Source organism: Geospiza fortis, unplaced genomic scaffold (genome assembly GCF_000277835.1).
Source record: "Geospiza fortis unplaced genomic scaffold, GeoFor_1.0 scaffold55, whole genome shotgun sequence".
In the NCBI taxonomy this organism is placed as follows: Eukaryota; Metazoa; Chordata; class Aves; order Passeriformes; family Thraupidae; genus Geospiza; species Geospiza fortis.
In genome coordinates, this window is record NW_005054308.1 from 6387747 (window position 1) to 6401292 (window position 13546).

The 13546-nt window shown below is 40.7% G+C and overlaps 1 protein-coding gene across 2 annotated transcripts; it reads left to right on the plus strand.

The window, feature by feature from the left end:
• The first annotated feature begins 6190 nt into the window (after window positions 1-6190).
• Window positions 6191-12593, plus strand: G3BP1 (G3BP stress granule assembly factor 1). Of its 2 annotated transcripts, none has more exons than XM_031055176.1 (10): window positions 6191-6469; window positions 6845-7018; window positions 7833-7923; window positions 8422-8515; window positions 8878-9082; window positions 9525-9626; window positions 10009-10120; window positions 10445-10570; window positions 10657-10787; window positions 11519-12593. In XM_031055176.1, exons 1-10 carry the CDS (start codon window positions 6206-6208, stop codon window positions 11723-11725), a joined length of 1506 nt encoding a protein of 501 aa, XP_030911036.1. In that variant the 5' UTR covers window positions 6191-6205; the 3' UTR covers window positions 11726-12593. The 2 variants fall into 2 exon arrangements, with proteins under 2 accessions (XP_030911036.1, XP_030911037.1); XM_031055177.1 differs by having other exon boundaries at window positions 10678-10787.
• Window positions 12594-13546: the final 953 nt, after the last annotated feature.

Genomic DNA, 13546 nt, shown 5'->3' on the forward strand with positions numbered 1-13546 from the left:
ATGGAGAGTTGGAATTAACTGTATTTGTTGTTTTGTAGTTAAACTTTGTATTATCCCTTTTAGAGGCCTACTGGTGTTTTCTTCCATTACTTTAAATTTTTTTGTCAATAACAGCAGCAATAACTGCTTCTAGAGCTGATTATTCCATCTAAATAAATGATTTGTGGCTTTGAGCATGCTCACCTGTTGCTAAGCAACTTTGAGAAATCCCAAATGACACTTAATTATGCAATCCTATTAACTATTGACCAGACCGTTAATTTCCAGCAAAATTGCTGTTTGCCACATTTGTATTGTATTGTGCTTAGATACAGACACCTCTTTTCTGTGTAAGCTTCTCCTGTTGTTTCTTCAATTTCCAAAAAGCCTTTTTAAGTTAAGGAATTCACTGATACCAAAATGAGGGATTGGGGTTGTGTGAGAAGTTTGATAGTCTGAAATGGTGTTTTGGCACCCTGTAAACTCCACCAGTTTGTAGAGGTGGAAGGAGTGGAGTTCAGATTGTCACCTTATAGCACTTGAGTAGCCAAAGGAGAAGGGGTGAGCTGTGTGTAGTATTCCCCTCAGGACTAGAATGCATTGTAGGAACTTTGGGTTTCTTGAGAAGATTCCTTGTATTAAAATGCAAGTAAAACAAAAAGTAACTAAAGATGGCAGAGAACAAAGAAATGAGGCTAATGTTAAAAACACATCAGAGCCTGTTGAGATTATGATTCAATTTTAATTTGTCTTCTTGTTAGTTCTAACTTTTTTTCTTAACAGAAGTTTAAAATTGCCACACTCTATGGGAAGTGAAATTTGGGTTTTGGTCCTTTGGCTTGTTATATCAGGCCAGGGGGCTTTTTGTCTGGGTCTTGGGACTGGTTGTCCTGAGAGCCCAAACATCCCGTGATGAGCATAGCACACAGTTCTGTTGTGTAGGAAGTCCAGTAGAAACAACATTCAGGCTAAACTTGTCTGATTCAAAAATGTAAAAAAAACCCCAAATCCACAAAAACCCCAAACAAATTGAGTTGGGACAGCAGTGATTAGTTTGCTTTTACCACATTGCACTTTGGTAAGAAAATAATAACCCATGCTAGATGTGAGTGCTGAGTCCATTTTTCTGAACACTAATATACTAATAGGTTTTGTGGGCCTAAATCTGAATTTGCTAATGTGGAATTTACATAAATGGCTCTAATTTACATAACACTTTTTCAGAAATTCAGTGCTTGACATTGATTTTCTGCCAAGTGGGAACATTGTAACAGATGGTGGAATTTTCCATCAGCCAGGTGATAACCACTGTAAAGGAGGTATTTGTCTTCCTCTAAGCCCTTGGCTTAAAGAAGGGGCTCAGTTATGCTGCAGAATTGTTATGGTGTACTTGTTAAAATTTGACTTATCCGATTTGTTTTACTTATGGGATAATATGAATGCATGATTATGAATGAATCGAAAATAATCAGATTTTCGGGTCTTCCTATCAATTTTCACCCTTTCATCATTATGTCAATTGACAGGAAAATGTGTGGATAAGCTTTTATCAGGAGTAGCATAGTGACAGTTCAAACATTTGGTGCTATTATGTGCTTTGCAATGAAAATGTAGTTTAAAGTATTAGCAGTTTTTCTTGGATCAGGGAATAGTGGAGTAGTAAATTGCTCATGAGTGGTAGGGAGCAAATGTTCTCTGAGGAGATGCTTGGCTTCCACCATTCAGGTTGTGCTGGCTGGAGAACAGGAGCAGATGGCAACTGGCAACGTAGCAGCAGGTGCAGCAGCAGTAAAAACAGATTGTTGTCCTCTGATTAGGTCATGTAGGTCTTTCCAGTTTCTTTTCAGATCTACTTGAGAACAACTGGGCACTCAGCAATTCCTCTTTTCATGTTAGGAGTTAGTTCTGATAGATTTTTCACCCTTAGCAGGAGAGAAGTTCTTTTATGCATATTTTTAAGCGTGTAAGTATGACAGACCTAATCAAGCCCCTTCACTTCCAATATTTCTTGAGTCCAGCACAGAAGATGATGTGTCTATGGGTTAATGTAGGGGAGAGCTTTCACTGAAGAACAGAAATCTGAAAGAGCTGTTGGTGAATCAGCTGTTGAACTTTAAGTGCTACAGGAAGATTTTGCCATAATGTTAGAATGTCAGGCTTTGTACATGGGTGTTCTAGGAAGCACTTGAAAATAATTCTCAGAAGAGCCCAATTCATCATTTATCAGAACTGAATAGAAAACTGCCTATTTATATTTGTAGGAATAAGCTTGAATTGCAGGGAAACTGTATCTTCACAAAGAAATTAAGAGTGCCTCCTGTCATTCTCCAAATGGTGATGTGGTGTATGGTAGGACTGTAAACTGTCGGCACAGAAGCAAATTTTTAACTGTTGTGGAGCCAAGAAATCCTGCCTTGTTAGTTAAGCTGACTGGAGCTAAAAGTGCAGGTCATGTCTTTCTGCCACTTCTGCTCCCACTGCTTTAGGCTTGGCCTGCTCCTTCTGGAGCTTCACAGATGCTCAAGAGGAAACAAAGTGGGATGAGGAAGTCAGCAGTGGTAGTCACCTCTTAGCTGTACTTTACCTTTGCTGAATTCTCTTACTGTCTGATAATGTTTTATGGCTATCTCATTTAACATGCAGTAGAAGGCAAGAGTTCATCTCTTGGAGGTTTTTGTCACCTCAGACTGTGCTGTGGGTGTTGGACATCTGTATCTGTAATACATTACATTTTGAGTTCAAAGGCTTCTGCAAAACCCCAGATAGTAGAACCTTCCTGAAATGAAAGCGGTTTGCAGAATCTGAACATTTCCTGCAGGCCAGACCCAGCCATTGACGATTTCTTCTTTTCTGCATGGTTAACTCTTGAAAATCCTCTAACAGCTGAAAGCTTCTGAATGTTTTGAAAAGCTTCTTTAAGTTCTAGGTCATATTCAGTTTTACTTTTTCTGCACATTATCATGTAGGTAACATTTCTTTGTGTGCTGGTGATAGGCACATATCCTGGTGTAAGAGAGGGAGTTCATGGACACATTTTCTGGAGCTCACTAGATCTTTCTTGCTGTGTTTAAACTTAGAGAAAAGTGTGTTTTAAAATAGAATGGGGAAATTTCTCATTTTTTCTAGACTTTAAAAGGTGGTAACGTGTGATTATATTAAAAGCAGAGCAAAGCACCTCAATGTATACAAAATCATGGCTCTGCTGTTGTGTCTTCAGCTTGAGTCTTAGCTGCATTCCTCCAGCAAAGTTGATTGCAGTGCATTCTGGCCGCTGCTGGGAGCTTGGTGTGATCACATCCTTGGATCTGTTACCTGGAGGTTCTGACAGTGTGGCTAAACATTGCCTTGTCCCTTGATTACCATGTGTTGGGTATTTGACCATTGATTGAGATAGATGAAATTTGCCAGGTTCATTTGGACTTAGCTTCACTCAGAGTACCAGCTTCCATGGCATCTTCCTAAGTACATTCATCTCTTTGAGGCTTAAAGCTTCTGTTATGCATTTTTGGTCCATCCAGCAGTGTGGTTGTGATTTCCTTTGTGGCCCTGTGTACGTTGTGTTTAAAATTAACACCAGCTTGGTCACCTCTGTCTCTAGAAGCTCTGCTCTCTTGTCAGTTTTTGATGTCTAAAGGACAAGTTCTCTGAAATTCACTAAATACAGTGAGTATCAAATGTTTAAGATCCTTGAATGAACTGGGACAGGGCTGAGTACAGGCAGGTGGGAAAGCCACTCTTTTTCTTTCCCTTTTGCTATGTTTGATGGATAAGTTGTGGGCAACTCAGTTTTCCCAGGATGTGGGATGCTCTTGGGTATAGTGACAAGAGAAAGCTTGTCCCCAGGCATGCCTGGCTTGGCATGAGCTTTTTCAGGCTCCTTCTGAATTATTCTATGCTAAAAGACTACTTAATTTGGCTTCCTTTTTTTCCTCCCATTCTGTGTTCTGGCTGTGATCCCGTCTGGGTTTTCCCCCCGTCATTGATGCCATAATTTCTTGTCACTATTTATAGTTATCAGTATTAAATAAAAGCAGATAAGTAATTGATGATTCCTGAATTGCTTTTTAGAGGGCTCAGCTGAATAGTGTCTGTTTTGATTTGTTTGTCACACCTGAAGAGTGTGCATATGGAATTTGAATACCATGTGGTTGGGAAAAGGGCTCTGTTGTGAAGGACATTGGGGGTCAGTAGTGGGGAGAAAGCAAACAGTTTTGCTGCTGAAAGAACTAAGCCCCCATTCTCTACTGATTGGTACAACTGAGTGTGAAGCAGAAAATCTGCTGTTGGTTCTGTATTTGGTACTAAGAACATGCCCTGCTATTGATGTTTATCTCTGTGGGTTTAAAACTATTTTGAATGGATTTGAACAGTGTTTGAGTATTTAATAACAAGGAAGTGTTGGGATGTGCTTTGGTTTGGGCTGAAGATACATGTATTCTGTAACCTACCTGCAAATACTTTATTTTTGTAACTTATTAGCTCCATGGAAGGTAGGTAGAAGGTACCCAGATGGATTTCTCCCTGGGCATGGGTGGTGCTGCTCACTTGGCTGGTGGTCTGAATTTAAGTGAGAAATGACTTGCTGTGATTGGTGGAAGTCGGGGAAGAGCAGCATGTGTTAGTTTGTAGCATAATAATTTTAATATAATCTAATATTCCTCCAGAGTGCTTGACACTCATAGCAAGTAGTGCTGTGCTGCTGATAAAAATAGATTGGACTTATTGTGACCTTCTAAAAATGCCCTTAATACAGTAGCACAGGCTTTGCCTGAGAACATCTGACTTTTAATTCTGATTGTGAAGTCAAGTGAGGTAAGTAGAATTTGGATTGACTGTAAATGTCTTAGCCACTTAGCAAATCCTCTTGAAGAACCTTACTTGCTTGCCACCTGCTTTTTCCTGAGGATATGTGGGATGCTTAACTACTGGCAGGTTATGAGGTGACCTACCTCGACCTTGCAGCCTCTCCCACCTCTGGTTTGGTACCCAGGAATCCTCTCCCTGGCACCAAAACTCTGATGACTCTGAAAACACATTGCTTAAACTGCTTACAGGGGTAAAACAGTCCTGGTGCGTGCTTTCCGCTGTGATTAGGTGGCTTATGCAATCAGGATGAGAACAGCCATTTGAAATGCTCATGGTTTATGGAGCTTTTGTTTTTTTCCATAGTTTTCAGTTGACCAAAGAAATGGTGATGGAGAAGCCAAGTCCCCTGCTGGTCGGGCGGGAGTTCGTGAGGCAGTACTATACCCTTTGAGCTGGTTTTCTTTGTGAATTTCTTAACTTGTGTGCTAAAATTGGCAAATGATCTTATTACTGTATCTTAGCTTGCTGAGTTTGGTCATTTAAAAAACTGATTTATTCAAGATGCTAAGCATCATTTACTTTTGGTTTTGTTCAGTTGGGTTAAAAGGTGGATAATAAAGATTACAGGAGTTCTTTAATTATCTGAGTTCTGGTTCTAAGTGAAATGCTGTTTGCCACTTCTGCATGTAATCAATAGAAATTGAAGTTGGAGAAATATCACTTAGTTGAGCATTTCTGTAGTTTTTGGCTTGATAAAATGCCCTCTCACTAAGAGGAAACATTGAATAAGTTGTGTGCTTGTCTACTGGTCTCTCCTGGGAGTCACACCAACTCTTTCTTAAAGGAAAGTCAGGAAATTGTGGATATGCAACAGACTATAATCCATTATCCAAACAAATCAGTCCTGTTTGGTGTGACAGGTATCCTTCTGAAACTAGTCTTGTTTATGAAGATACACTTCATTTTGTTGTGTTTTGAGTAGCCAGGTAAAGTTTCTGACACTCTCTCCCCATCCAGTCTAGTTACTCAGAGTGTTTCTCCACTTAGGTGGACAGCTGACCTCATCCCTTTGGGTCAGGGGACAGTTGACTCTGTGCCATGGAATCCATTCCAGTCTTTTATCTGCTGGCAGAGTGCAGTGCCATGGTGCTTAGGGCATTTCAGGTGGTAACCTCTCAGTTCCAGAAGGGAAGATTTACCTGCAATACTTTTTTTACTGTAGGAGAGCAAAACAGTCCCGTTGCTCCTTGCTCAAGCTTGAAGTTAGAACTTGAGCCTTCAGCATCCCAGATGTTCAGGGTGTTGTTTTGGAGACCTCATGCAGAAGGAGGATAATGGGATTGGATCATGAGCTCCCATGAGACTTTGGTTTTGGTTGTAGGTGCCTGGGTCTCTGACACACCTGAATGCCACAGCTTACATGAGAACTTTGTTTTCCTCCCACCCCCAGATTGGCAACAGGATTATGAGATTTTGTGGCTTTATTCTAGTGATTCAGACAGGAAACTTACTTGAAAGTATATTATTTGTACTGCACTCTAATACAGAGGCTCAGTGTTCTTACACAGCAAAGCTTGCCATTAAAATATTTCTTTCCAACAGGTTTTATGGAAAGAACTCTTCCTATGTCCACGGTGGCTTGGATTCCAATGGAAAACCAGCTGATGCAGTCTATGGGCAATCTGTAAGAACTTTTTCAAAAGAAAGCTGTTCTTTCCTTCTATTTTGTCACCTTTATGGTTGAGAAAAGAAATGTATCCAGCTGTGATTCACCCCCACACTGTTCAAGTGCTTTCTGTAAAAGAAGAAAAAAAAATGGGGAGGAAAAAACCCTCTTGACTGTAGACAGCAATAGTTAGGCAAAATGTGCTTCCTTCATAAAAAGCTTATAATGTAAAATTGCTTGCAAAGCAAACTTAACAAGCATCCTGCCAAGCTCTCCCTCCAGAGTTGGGGAATGTATCTTAAACCAGTTTTTATGATTTTGCTTTTTCTGAAAGCTGCTTACTTGGCAGAAATGGCTTCTGCAGCATAACCCACGTGTACCATTCTTTCCTAGGATATCCACAAGAAGGTGCTGTCACTAAACTTCAAGGATTGCCACACAAAGATCCGTCACGTGGACGCCCACGCCACCCTCAACGACGGCGTGGTGGTGCAGGTGATGGGGGAGCTCTCCAATAACATGCAGCCCGTGCGCAGGTTCATGCAGACCTTCGTGCTTGCTCCTGAGGTGGGTGTGCTGGGCTGCCAGGGGCTGCTGGCACCACTGCTGAGCTCTGTCTGCCTCAGGGCTGTAATCTCAAGGGTTAGACTGGGAAGGTAATTTGCCACAAAATTCAGCAGTTACGTTCTGAAAAGTCCTTTGGGAATTACACTATTTCTGTGTGGTTGTACGCTGACCTTGGATATTGAAATCAGTTATAAATATCCTGACTTTGGACTCCTAGGTTACTGCAACACTTTTTTTTTCTTAATCATATTAAAATTATATTGTCTTTGATTTACTATCCTAGCAACTGGTCTTTTTACTGAAAAAGAGGTAGTAGAAAGAGGGAAATGCTTCCTGTCACTTTGAAAATATGGGTTCCAGATTTTCTTGTTCATAAAGTGCTGACTTAGCATTTGAAATGGCATTTTTAAATACCCTTTTTGAACAAAGCTGGTCACAGAATTGAAAGTGATAGTGAAAAAGGAGTGTTGCAAGATCAGTCTGTTTGACAATATGACTTGGAGATAAAAATTGATACTTTGGACACCAGGAAGTTGTCCATTACACTTCTTTAGTGTTGTAAGCTATTGGAATTAAAAGCACTTCAACAATTTTTTTCCTTTGTTCCATCCATACTTAATGTTTTAGGAGTGATGTGTTTTTTCTTTCTCGTTTTCTTGCCCCAAATAACATTATTTTCTTAAAAGAGGCAAATTTGGATTAATCTTGTGGGAAGGATGATTTGCTCAAACCTTTCTTGTTTTCACATTATTTCAATTTTTACATTACTGGATTGTTGTAATTGATTCAGTTCTTCCCTTTGATTTGCTCTTAGGGCTCTGTTGCAAACAAGTTCTATGTCCACAACGATATCTTCCGCTACCAGGACGAGGTTTTTGGGGACTCTGATACTGAGCCTCCAGAGGGTAAGCAGCAGAAATTTTTGGATGGTTCTATTGGCGTTTGATTCTGGATCTATATCAACATTCATTCCTAAACCAAAGGAAATCTTGCTGGAGAAGACAGATCAGTGTTAGATTTCATGTGCTTGTAGGTTTTTTTCCTTCTCTGTAGTTCTTTATGGTCCACCAAGGAGTTGTGACATGCAGATGATTATTGTTCTGGCATAATCTGTTTCTATTACAAGAACTGTAAGACTTATTTTGGCAGTTGCAGTCAGATTTGTAGGTTATAAATCTTGTTCTCTGAAGTATTTGGAACATGTTTTTTAACCTTGGTCAAAACTGAATAACCAAAGTAAGAGTGGAAATATAAAAAAATGTCTATTTTATGTCACATCTCAAAAATGCTTCTTGTGTGTTCTTTGGCAGAAACTTCACCTGTATTTTGTGATAGGTGCCTTGTGTTTGAGCCTCTTACTAAAGATGTGTGTTATGGTTTTTTTCTTTTCTAACCTTATTTAGAATCAGAGGAGGAAGGGGAGGAACCTGAGGAAAGACAGCAGACACCTGAGGCTGTTCCTGATGATAGTGGTGCTTATTATGAGCAGGCTGTCAGGTAATAATATATTTATAGATGAAGTCAGCTGTTGTGTGAGGCTGCTTTTAGAACAAGTCGCATGAATTTATTGTTATTAATAGTTTTCTTCTGACAGTCAAAAAAATTCTGTTTATTGATCAGCTGAAGTTAAAATGCTGTTAGACTGAACATGGCGACTCTGGATTTTTTGTTTTGCTGCTTCATAGTGTACCAATGCAAAATTTGCATCCTTGTGCAATGTGGCCTTATTTGGCCTTGTTCTTCCTCTCATATGTCAGGAGCCTGACTTCTGTATTGCATAAGTAGCACTGCTTATCACCAGTAATAGAATAAATACAATACCACCTCTTTTTCCTGCTTTTTGTGCTGCTGTATAATAGCAATGACATTGAGGAACATCTGGAAGAGACAGCTGCAGAGGCAGAGCCTGAGCCAGAGGCAGAGCCTGAACAGGAACCTGAACCAGAGGTGCAGGAAGAAAAGTCTGAGCCAGTATTAGAGGAATCTGCTCCAGAAGAGACTGTGGAAAAGAGTCCTTCTCCAGCTCCTGCTGATCCAGCTCCTGCAGTGCAAGAGGACTCCAGGGTAATGATGGTGGATCTCTTTTCTCTGATGTGGTTTCATCAGTATGTCTCTCCTGTCTATTTACACGACTTCATTTTTACCTGGGTATTTTTGTCACTTCTCAGTGTTAAGGAAAGTAAAAGTGGACAGACTGGGACTCAGGAATCCAATACTTGGTTAACCTTGATGTGATTCTTGGTATTGGGCCACTGCTGTGTCCTGTTTCAACTCTGGAATTCAGGACTAGAGTAGAAGTGTGACTCCGTTGTCATTACACGGAGTCTTTTTTGAATTTAGATAATTTGTAGGATATTGTGGGGGAACTGCTATTGGCTGGCTCCTGATTTTCAAGTACAAGTTAAAATTTCTTCCTGGTATCCTGTGTCTGTTAGCTGTCCTGTCAGTAATAAATTTTAGATGGAGATGTAGTTAGTTATTATCATTCTTTTTTTTTTTTTTTAAGACATTTTCCTGGGCATCAGTAACCAGCAAGAACCTTCCTCCCAGTGGGGCTGTCCCAGTATCAGGAATACCACCTCATGTTGTGAAAGTACCAGTCTCACAGGTAGGAATCCAGCACCTGGAGAAGTTTAAGCGCTAAACTGGCTGACAGGGGAAAGAGATGAAATCTGCTTGCTTCTGATTTGACTTCCCAGGCCCCAAAGACTTTAGCATTCTGTGATTCCTGGTAGACCTTATGAAGATGTTATTCCTTGGTTTTTGGGTTGAGAATTAATTGTTTCTTATGAAGGAAAACGGGGAATGTTCATGGGAATGCTGCTTGCTTTTAGCATATAAGCCAATATGTATTTTAATCACAGGTGGAAAAAACTATTACCTTTTCCTGTGTTTTTTTTTTAATTACCAACTTGACAGTGAGCTCTTAAAAGCTGAACCTTCTGGTATTTCTGACTCTCAACTGTTCACTCCTTTTTGAATTTGTGCAGCCCCGCCCTGAGGCAAAGCCTGAATCCCAGACCCCGCCTCAGAGACCTCAGAGGGATCAGCGAGTGAGGGAGCAGCGAACGAGCATCCCACCTCAGCGGGGTCCTAGGCCAAGTAAGAGAAACTGCAAGAAGCTGTTTTCTGTGCTTAAACGTTTTGGGGAAGCAATGTGATAATTAAAGCTTTTGAAATATCATTATTTTTGTCAGTAAGCAAACAATTTTTACTCAAGTAAAAATTCAAGCTTGGCCTCAGCCAGGTGATTAAAAAGCAAATCATTACACACTTGCTAGTGTAGACTGCTTTCCTTTTTTTTATATGAATGGATAGACAGTGTGAATTGATTCTTTCTAATGGTGATAATTCTGACCATGGTTTGTTTTTCTGTTTGTTGTGGGGATTGACTTTTCTAAAATCAGTTTTGCTTTTCTGTTCAAGTTCGTGAGGGTGAACAAGGCGATGTGGAAACCAGGCGGATTGTGAGATACCCAGACAGTCATCAGCTGTTTGTTGGGAACCTTCCCCATGATGTGGATAAATCTGAACTTAAAGACTTTTTCCAAAGTAAGTTGGTTTCTTTGCTGTCCTCTGAGGGGTTGGGGTTGCAGCCATGGGCGTGGCCAACAGAGCATTCTAATGTATGACCCAAGAACTTGGCTTTTCTCTTGCAGGCTATGGCAATGTTGTTGAACTCCGCATCAACAGTGGTGGAAAGCTCCCTAATTTTGGGTTTGTGGTGTTTGATGATCCTGAGCCTGTTCAGAAGATCCTTAGCAACAGGGTAAATAAATTTCCAGGCAGTGGTTTTTGGTCTGTTGACAACAGTGTTTTTCAGCTTAACAGGAAGAGAATGTACTTGATACCTTTAGATTTTTTTGAGCATATTAAAGTAGATGTGATGTTTTCCCCTCCTATTACCAAGATCTGTGCAGTCTTTGTCATTGAAGTAGCTTGTAGGAACTCATTACAGAGCCTTTTTCTAGTGGGAGGTTGCCGAACACAGGAAGTGTATAAACAGCTTTCAGGAGGACAAGGTAGAGAGAGTCTTACTCTATGGACAAGTAGAATCTTGTTTGTCAGAGTCTGAAAGGAAGAAGCTGTATTGGTGTGCACGCTGAAAAGAATTTTGCTAACAAAGGCAGGAGGTACCTGCTCAGCCTGTCAGCAGTGGTTGCTAATGCAGAATGGGTGTCCATGCCTGCCTGCTGTGGTAGGCAGGGACTCTGGATGTGCCCTCAGCCATGCAGGGAGCTTTTCTGAAACCCATCAGAATGTTCAGTGTTAAGCCTGAGATGGCTTTTCAAGGGTCACTCCTTCACATCTTCATTTTTTCCAGTAAAGCCCTAAGACTGGATGCATGGTTTTGCTATTGCCATTGTTTAGTAAGTAATCCTAAGACCCTTCAGTCTTTCACGGAGAGGAGGATATGAGACAAAGTTGCAGGAATCTGCTTGACCTTGAAGAGCTCCTGGTGACCCATTAATGACAGCACCTTCTGTGCTTCTGTTGCAGCCCATCATGTTCAGGGGAGAGGTGCGCCTGAACGTGGAGGAGAAGAAAACACGAGCTGCCAGGGAGGGTGACCGCAGAGATAACAGACCCCGTGGACCTGGAGGCACTCGTGGGGGGCTGGGAGGTGGGATTCGAGGGCCTCCTCGTGGAGGAATGTCCCAGAAGCCAGGATTTGGAGCTGGAAGGGGGATCGGGCAACGCCAGTGAATTCATCGCGGATGTTGGCATGATGGCGCAAACCCTTTCTCCTGCAGATTTGTGAATTTCAGCCTTGGGTATCTTGGAATGTGGCCCTAGCCTGTTATAGACTGCTACGTTTGATACTATTTTGGCCCCTTTTTGTTTGTGTTATGGTTCTGTGATTATTTTTTTTCTAGTCCTTGTCCCAGATTCCAGCTTTGTGGAACAACGTTTTAGGAAAAGTGGATTTTAAAAAGAAAAGAACTGAATTTTCTTCTTCACCTCAAACTTACGGACTGATTTTTGGTTTTTTTGGTACCAGTGGTTTTTCCTAAAGGAATGTCTTTCTTTTTTCTTTTATTTTTTTCCTCCCCTCTTTCTAATGAATTTGGGTGCAGTCAGCGGAATAATATTTCACGTGCATGCGTTCAAGAGCCTGTAGGAAAACATAGTTCTTGGCAAGTATTCCAAGGGCAGAAAAGCAAAACTCTTGGTGTTTCTTTGAGGGTCAAATGAACATCCTCTGGTCTGGAGACATTGCCACTTGAAAAAATTGACTTTCACCTTTCTGTGGCGCTGTAAAAGTGGAATAATGGGTATCCGTAGAATCTCTTTTCCTTTTGATACATGATCACAGCAAGGAATTCGAACTACTGTTTTACCACTTTGAAATTTTGGATTGTGGGATAGGTTTTAAATGTCTAGAACTTGACTCTTCAAACACTTTTCCTGAACTTGTGAAATTTTTTATTGAAATAGGGAGTTTTTTTCATGTTTAGTTTGTATTTGTATAAAAAAAAGCAAAATTGTTGTGCCTTCTATTTATCTCTCATTCCAGTTTTGGCAAATTGTTTAAAAAAAATAAAATAAAAAAGGTCTAGATTTGCTTTATCAAGTCAAGAGTATTTTGGAGTTTGTCCAAGGGGAAGAGGCTCTTCAGTCACTAGGTTTACAAGGTAGAGGTGGTGGTAGCTAAAGCTTTTAATACCTTCTGTGCATCACTTTGCATTTAAATTATTGAAAACAAGTACTTCTTGGATGCAGAAGTTAATAACTTGAACTTGAAGCTGGGCAGGTCCTGTTGTAACTGTTGCAAAATTACAAGCAAAGCAGAAATACCTCTGTCACATCCTTTACATTTCCAACTGCTGTAAGTAATAATTATTTTTGCAGTACTTAATTCCTTGCTTCAGACCTGAAGTGGATAAGAAGGAATTTTTGTCAGAAGTATGGAAGGTGCTTGTCTGTCCTGGTGTTAAGATGTTGAATGCTCTCCACTGCCTCTGGAAGAAGATGAAACTGAAAATAAAATACAAAACTGGGTAATTTCAATCCAAGAGATCCTGTAAAATGGTGCTGTGCAAAGCAGTATTTCTGTAATGGCTGGTGTTAAACATCTGGATAAAAATGGTGGATTTGTGTCTCCACTGGACTTCCAGGTCTCTTGGTAGCACAGTAGAGCTGTGTAGGAAGTTGGCTAATCAGTGTCAGGTGTCACTGTTTCCATGTTTCTTGGTTTATGACTATAATGACTGTGCATATGCGGTGTATCATCTCTTGACCTGTGCTTGCTGTAAACTCTGGAGCAGAGCTGCCCTTGGTATTACCTGTCCCAAACAAGTCTGTTTTATTTTCTCTTTGCATTTGTTACACTGTTTGTCCCTTCCCTACTTACACCTGTGTCCCAGATTGGCCTGCTTACCATCTGTACCTGGAGATGTGATACCTCAGTGGACTGGGGGAGAGTGTGAGCTGTGCTGTGCTCTCACAGCCAGCATTTGGGGAAATTCTGCTGCTTCCTCTTGTGGTGGTAACTGGTATTTTTTTAAAAAACAGGCTTCCTGCATT

What these genes read in the sequence shown, in the direction of transcription:
- G3BP1 (XM_031055176.1), top strand. Translation starts at nt 6,206, where the DNA reads ATGAGAACTTTGTTTTCCTCCCACCCCCAGATTGGCAACAGGATTATG. An exon ending in TGAAAGTACCAGTCTCACAG is followed by an intron (nt 9,627 to 10,008) that starts GTAGGAATCCAG and finishes GAATTTGTGCAG; the next exon opens with CCCCGCCCTGAGGCAAAGCC. An exon ending in ACTTAAAGACTTTTTCCAAA is followed by an intron (nt 10,571 to 10,656) that starts GTAAGTTGGTTT and finishes GTATGACCCAAG; the next exon opens with AACTTGGCTTTTCTCTTGCA.